The following is a 7,120-nucleotide window of genomic DNA, read 5'->3' as shown; positions in this document are numbered from 1 at the left end:
TTAATTTAAAAGTTTTTTAATTTTAAAAAAATGCTCAAAGAAACCTTGGTGAGTTCAGTTGACTGTTCAGGGTCCAAATACAGAACTGGGGAAACGTTAGTAGAGTCTGTGGAATTAGCATGACGGTGTGCACGAGAAGCAGCGAGGAGGACATGTGGCCACGGTTGGTGGCATTCCCAGGGAGCTGACCTGGCCAGGGCAGAGGCAGGAGGCGGCTGGGGAGGGCCTGGGCTCACTGCTGGAAAGGCGGCATTTGTGGGACTGACTCTGCGGTGAGATTTTCTCCGTACGTAAAGGCATGAGATGAGTTCAATGGTGACAGAGAATCATGGATCGGCTGCCTCCTGCATGACCCCCACTGGGGATTGAACCCACAACCCGCCATGTGCCCTTGACCAGAATCAAACCTGGGACCCTTGAGTCTGCAGGCCTAGATGCTCTATCCACTGAGCCAAACCAGCTAGGGCCGAAGGGTTTTTGTTTTTGTTTTTGTTTTTGTTTTTGTTTTTCCTGCTTCTTTTTGTAAATGAGTGGGACTGGCGGTGTGACAGCAGGATGGGGGGTGGAGAATGGGAGGGTGTGCCGTCCCCTAAGGAGGCGGCCACTGCTCAGGCCCGCGGGGGGCTCCACACGGGAACACTGGCAGGCGTAGCCAGAGGTCAGACTTTTAAGAGAAATTCTAGTCTGCAGAGCGCATGCTACGGGAAAACAAAGGCTTTCAAAGAGCAGTTCTCTCTCTCTCCGTGTTTTTGTAGGATGGACATAAGCCTCCTGACCCTTCACAAGGCTAGACGATGTGGCTAATTTTATAAAAACAACCTTTAATACAGCGAAGTTTTGCAAGCCTTTGTCATCACCTGGGGAGTGACTTCTTTTGAAGTCAATAGACGTTAACCAGCTAATATGTTTTGGCAAACCACTTAGGAGTGTCAAACCTAAAAGTTTATTTTTAACTCTTTTCTGACCCTTTTGGGACCAAGTGGTTGTTAGAATTATACCAGTTAGCCAGTCATTTAAAAGGTGTGCACACAGCGGGGAAAATGCACTCTGTTCCTTCAGTGCAGAGGTGATCTTTTTTTCTTTTTTTTAATTGTATTGATTTTTTACAGAGAAGAAGGAAGAGGGATATAGAGTTAGAAACATCGATGAGAGAGAAAATTTATTACCCCCACACACACACCACTGGGGATGTGCCCACAACCAAGGTACATGCCCTTGACCAGAATCGAACCCGGGACCCCTCAGTCCACAGACCGACGCTCTATCCATTGAGCCAAATCCGTCTCGGCAAGAGTGCTATTCTTAAGCGTGAGTAAAAGGTACATGTTGGATGAAAAGAAACTCCTGCTAAGAAGAGCTGGGTGAAAACAGACGTTCGGGATTGCTTCTATCGGTGTGTGGTTTTTTGTTTTTTTGTTGTTGTTGTTGCTCAAATTGTTACCTTAAAACCCCCACCTGAAAGCAAACATTTATATGTTTAAAAATCTTCCAAGAAGCCCGGCCAGTGTGGCTCGGTGGTTGAGCATCAACCTATGAACCAAGCAGTCACGGTTTGATTCCTGACCAGCGCACATGCCTGGATTGTGGGCTCAATCCCCACTGTGGAGCATGCAAGAGGCAGCCGATCAATGATTCTCTCTCATATTGATGTTTCTATCTCTCTTTCCCTCTCCTTTCCTCTCTCTTAAAAATCAATAAAAAAAAAATTTTTTGTTTAAATCTTCCAAGAAGATTCAGTGCATTTTTTCAATTCTTTGGCTAAAACATAAATATATTATACAGTCAAATTAAAACACAAAATGAAACATCTCCCAGTTGGTTAAAAAAACAAAAACAAATTGACATCAGGGAAGGTAGAATTTACTTATCAAATTTGAACAAAAACTTTTGCAAAATCGGTGGATGAAAACAAATATGTAAGGGCAGAGTGTGTTTCATTTGAGTCTCTCTGAGAGATAGCTTAAATATCACTGAAGAGCAAAGGCTTGTGAAACTATTAACGAAAATCACATTGACAGTGGCTATGTGATATCTACATTACCTTTCAAACCTGTAGTGTGTGCGTATTTAAAACGTGCACGGCGAGTTAGGTGGATCACATGGAACTGGCACTTTGGAGGTAAGGCAGCCGAGCATCAACGGTTCCAGATGGTTCAACGTGAGGTGTAGCTACAGTGAATGCATACGTTGGGGTGACGATGAGGCTACAGGATCAAACGTGCGGAGCTTGTGCGGGTGTGAGCCTGTGTGTAGCCAACCCAGCGAACCACAAAACCAGGACGGTGGGCGAGCCCCGAGCTCCCCGTCCCCCTTACAAACGCCAGACTCCCAGACACCTCACTGCCCTTCTACAGGGCCCATTTCTGTATTTGCTCCAGACTGGCCACGCTCTCCCAGAAAGTCATTTAAGGAAAGTGTACCACCTGCACATTTAAACTGTGGTGCCATCACATACAGACTCGATTTGTTTTTTTTTCTATTTTTAATAATTTTTTTAAAAGAGAATGGCTTTGTTCTTTTTAAAAAATATATTTTTATTGATTTCAGAGAGAAGGGAGAGGGAGAGAGAGAAACAGCAGTGATGAAAGAAAATCATTGTCCAGCTACCTCCTGCACACCACCTACTGGGGATCAAGGTGGTAACCCAGGCGCATGCTTTTAACAGGAATCGAACCAGGGACCCTTTAGTCCACAGGCTGACGCTCTACTCATTGAGCCACACCGGCTAGAGTTAGATTTGGTTTCTTAACCGTCAACTGGTGAATGGCCAGATCTTTTTTTCTCAGTAAAACTGATGTATGAAGGCAACAAAACAAAGGCAAATGTGATCACTTCAGCCTCACCCCAAGCTTCACACGAGAGTAAGAATAAGGCTTCCAGAAAGTTTCTGTTAGAACCCAACAACATAGGCCATCTTGAATCTTATTTTAAATAAACCCAGGTAAAATTGCTTTTGAGTTTTTATTTTAAACAAGTAAAAGAATAAAACAAAATACAAATTTTTAAAAGATTAGAAAAAAACAAAAATAACAATTTTTTTAAAAGAAAAAAGTAAATTTTAAAAGATAGAGCAATAAAAAGTCGATGGTGGCCCCCTTTGGACAAGAAAGTGGGGACCAGTGAGGGTGACTTTTACTTTGCAATGGACATTTTTCCGTGCTGCTTGGATTGTTAAAATATTTGCATGTATTCCTTCTACTTTTTTAATATAATAGATTTGAGCATTGACATTATAGACCATTTTCTTTTCTTTTCTTTTTTTTAACACTTTTTCTGCATTCTTAAAAACAATAATTTATCATTTAAAGAGTTAAATATAAAAAACCTCCTGATAGACTTTTAAAACCTTGAATGTAAGAACTAATTAAATCTAAAAATGCCTTAAATAAAAACGATGATTATCAAACATTTTTTTCTTTCAAAATAGGTAGGAACTGATTAGATGTACTGCATATAGGCAGACAACCACATGTAACATAGTTCAGTAAAATACCTTGAGGAACGTATTCATTTGGTCAAATATAAAAAAATGAAAGTAATTTTACATTCAACATTTTGATTGATAGCTGCGTTATTCTATTCAAGTAACAAGCCCAAAGCAGCCCCCAGCTCAGGGCTAACGATCTTCTCTATTCATACACATAGCCCTTAAAGAACCGCCATGAAAATGTTATCCACAGCTGTTTCCTAGAAGCCCATTTTTTTATCTGTTACTAGAGGCCCAGTGCATGAAAATTCATGCACTGGAGGTGGGGGTCCCTCAGCCTGGCCTGCCCCCAGGAGCCCTCAGGGGTAAGAGGCCACCCGGTGATCAGGGAAGGCAATGCCCTATCACACCTCTGCTGCTGCCACTGCCAGTAGTGCAAGCCTCTACCAGCCCTGATTATCTGAGCCTCGGGCAGCCCTGGGCAGCCACCATCTGAGGCTTGCCTGTGCCTCTGGCCGGCCCTGGCAGCTGGGGGGCTGAGGGGGCTGGGTGACTCTGGAGACAGGCACCCTGGTGGGGCTGAGGGGACTGGGCACCATCTTTTGGCTGTGAGTGCTGCCATCTTAGAAGGCAGGGCAGTCTATTAGTCTATTCCCTCTTTATTAGATAGGATTCTTACAGGAATTATTGTTTTGTTTTCCATAAATAATATTTGACCACATCAACCTTTGGTCAGTCTCTTCAGTACAAAAGCACAAATAGCTACCAGTACAGTGAGTCTCCGGTGAGGTGAGAGGTGTGGGTGGCTATCAGCCTGTGTTGGAGGGTCTCCTTGGACGGCACAGTGGCCGCCGAATGTGGTCTGGAAGTCGGCCTGCCTGATGAGAACCCATCGACACCAACCTCCCCGTGGTCCTAGCATCCTGGCTCGGCGTTCTGAGGGCCCTGAAGAGCCGCCACAGGAAGGGGAGCTGAGAGCTCTGGCCCTGGGCAGAGTGCTGGCCAGAGACGGTCAAAGCCCAGGGACACGGGCATCCAGGCACAGCTGTCCCCAGGAGTGCGCACCAGGCAGGTCCGCGGGAGGGAGACCCCGTTATTTGGATGAGGAGCACTCACCACCCCCCGGAGAGTCACCATCGTGTGGGAGCCCACCCTTACCACTGAGCCCCCCGTGTCCTCTGAGCCCCCCGTGTCCTCCAGATCGCGGTGCAGGATGTGTCGGCTGGTCTCTGCCTCTTCCTCCTGGGCCACGTTTGGTGTCTCCTGGGCCACGTTCGGTGTCTCCTGGGCCAGGTTCCGTGTCTCCTGGGCTCCCTGCCCCCGGCCCCCGGGCCTCCCCGGGCTCGCCGTCCTCGGAGTCGGACTCGTCGTTGTAGAAGTGGAGGGTAGCCTGCACCGGGAAGCTGGCCAGCACCTTCTCCCCGGAGCCCTGCAGGTACTGCTGGCACTTGGAGACGGGGAGGTAAAGTCTAATGTTTCAGAACAAACAGCGTTAGTCCCCCTGAGCCAGGCTGGCCTCCGCCAAAGGCCCGTCCCTGGAGGCGGCCGGCTCCCCACCCCGCACCCCAGGGCATGGAGGACTGGCCGCTGAGAGAGCGGTCCGCTAGGAAAAGCGTGGCTTCCGCGGACGGAAAAGCAAAGGAAAACTGTTTTCGCTCCAGACGAAGAGGCCTGTGACCGCTCCGGAGGCCTCCCGGGCGCGGTGTGGCCCTCAGGCTCAGGAGACACGGGCTCAGGAGGACCCTGACTCTGAACCCCGGTCCGGAGGAGAGCTCAGCCTCCGATGCCACAGAGAAGCCATAGGGGGGTCCCTCCCTTCTCCGGAACGGACCATGGCAGCAGGCTGTTTGCCAGAGGAAGAGAGAGGGAGGGGGAGAGGGGAAGGGGAGGGTTACCTTACAGGATGCCGAAACCCGAAGGCGCCCTTTGGCCCGGAAGTCCGCTGGTCACCCCCTGGCTCCAGCTGTAAAGACAGACACACAGACACACACAGACACACACAGCCAAGAGGCCTCTGAAGTCGCATCCTGGAATTAAAAAGCAAAACAAGCCGAAACCGGTTTGGCTCAGTGAATAGAGCGTCGGCTTGGGGACTGAAGGGTCCCGGGTTCGATTCCGGTCAAGGGCATGTACCTTGGTTGTGGCTACATCCCCAGTAGGGGGTGTGCAAGAGGCAGCTGATCGATGACTCTCTCTCTCTCATCAATGCTTCTATCTCTCTATCTCTCTCCCTTCCTCTCTGTACAAAATCAATAAAAATATATTTTAAAAAATAATAATATAAAAAACAAAAAAATAAAAAACAAAACACAAAGCGGAGTCTGAGTGGCTGCACTTGTAGTCTCAGTGGCGACTCCAGAGTCAGTGTAAACACGAGGCAGTGCTTGCTGAGCCCGCTTCCTCGGCGGTCGTGGTGATGGCCAGGGCACTGGAGGGGTCAAGGATGGACGGTGCGTCCCACAGCCCCCTGTTCGGCGTTTAACTCTGCGGGAGAGACACAGGCCCCCCACCCCCTAACGCCGAGGGGAGGGCCTGGGAGACGGGAGGGTGGGACCAGGAGAATAGTCCTGACACCGCCTTCCAGGACATGCCCCCCTGCAGGGCCAGCAGGGCGCCATGAGGGGGATGGAACAGAGGTCAACAAGAGAGGAGTCTGTCATTTATCTTCCCCAGAATGGGTGAGGGTGACTCCACCAGGGCAGGGCCTTCTTAAAGCCTTCCCTGGGATTTCTAGAGAAATGCACAGCAAGCCCTGGCGGGTGTGGCTCAGTGGATAGAGCGTCGGCCTGCGGACCGAAGGGTCCCAGGTTCCATTCCGGTCAGTGCTACATGCCTGGGTTGCGGGTTTGGTCCCCGGTGGGGGCATGCAGAAAGTGGCCAATTGATGATTCTCTCTCATCATTGATGTTTCTATCTCTCTCCCTCACCCTACCTCTCTGGAATCAATAAAAATATTTTTTTTAAATATTTTATTGATGTTTTTACAGAGAGGAAGGAAGAGGGATAGAGAGCCAGAAACATTGATGAGAGAGAAACATCGATCAGCTGCCTCCTGCACGCTCCCCACTGGGGATGCGCCGTAACCAAGGTACATGCCCTTGACTGGAATCAAACCTGGGACCTTTCAGTCCGCAGGCCGATGCTCTATCCACTGAGCCAAACCAGTCAGGGCTCAATAAAAAATATTTTTTAAAAAGGAAAGAAGGAAAGAATGAAGGAAGGAAGGAAGGAAGGAAGGAAGGAAGGAAGGAAGGAAGAAAAAAAGAAATAAAGAAAAAAGAAAGAAAAAAGAAAGAAAAAAGAAAAGAAAAAAGGAAAGGAGAGGAGGGCAGGGGAGGGGAGGGGAAGGGAGGGGAGGGGAGGAGAGGAGAGGAGAGAAAAGGAAAGGAGAGGAGAAGAAAGAAATCCTGTAGGGCCGAGGAATTCTCCTGTTTGTCGGGAGAGGGCGCTATTGAGCAATGAGAGTGCCCTCTCCGCTCTGGCCCGCTCACCTGGCTGGGCTGGGAGCAGAGCCTCACACCTGCCTCTCCCCCTGCACAGAGCTGGCCCAGGCGCCGCAGCCCAGGGAACGCCCGCCCTCCTCTCCTGCAGGAACCCCCGTGTTTTCCTCACCAACCGCCTTCTCATCGCCCTCGGGATGGAAATCACCTGCCTGCCTTCCCTTAGGAAGTCTGCTCTGCTATTTTTATTCTC

At 49.1% G+C, this 7,120-nt stretch overlaps 1 protein-coding gene across 1 annotated transcript in view; it reads right to left on the bottom strand.

Annotated features, from left to right (window-relative positions):
• Positions 1-4,203: 4,203 nt before the first annotated feature.
• RIPPLY3 (ripply transcriptional repressor 3) overlaps positions 4,204-7,120 on the bottom strand; it is a gene marked incomplete at its 5' end in the record, with an annotated part of 6,854 nt that continues 3,937 nt past the window's right edge. Inside the window, 2 exons of the mRNA XM_084873836.1 lie at positions 4,204-4,896; positions 5,323-5,390. Coding sequence (XP_084729962.1) covers positions 4,521-4,896; positions 5,323-5,390 — 444 coding nt within the window. The 3' untranslated portion in view covers positions 4,204-4,520. The remainder of the gene's footprint in view (positions 4,897-5,322; positions 5,391-7,120) is intronic.

Source organism: Pipistrellus hanaki, assembly GCF_964339955.1.
Source record: "Pipistrellus hanaki genome assembly, chromosome: 2".
In the NCBI taxonomy this organism is placed as follows: domain Eukaryota; kingdom Metazoa; phylum Chordata; class Mammalia; order Chiroptera; family Vespertilionidae; genus Pipistrellus; species Pipistrellus hanaki.
Note: the sequence above shows the minus strand (reverse complement) of the source record. Positions and strands in the feature narration are given on the sequence as shown.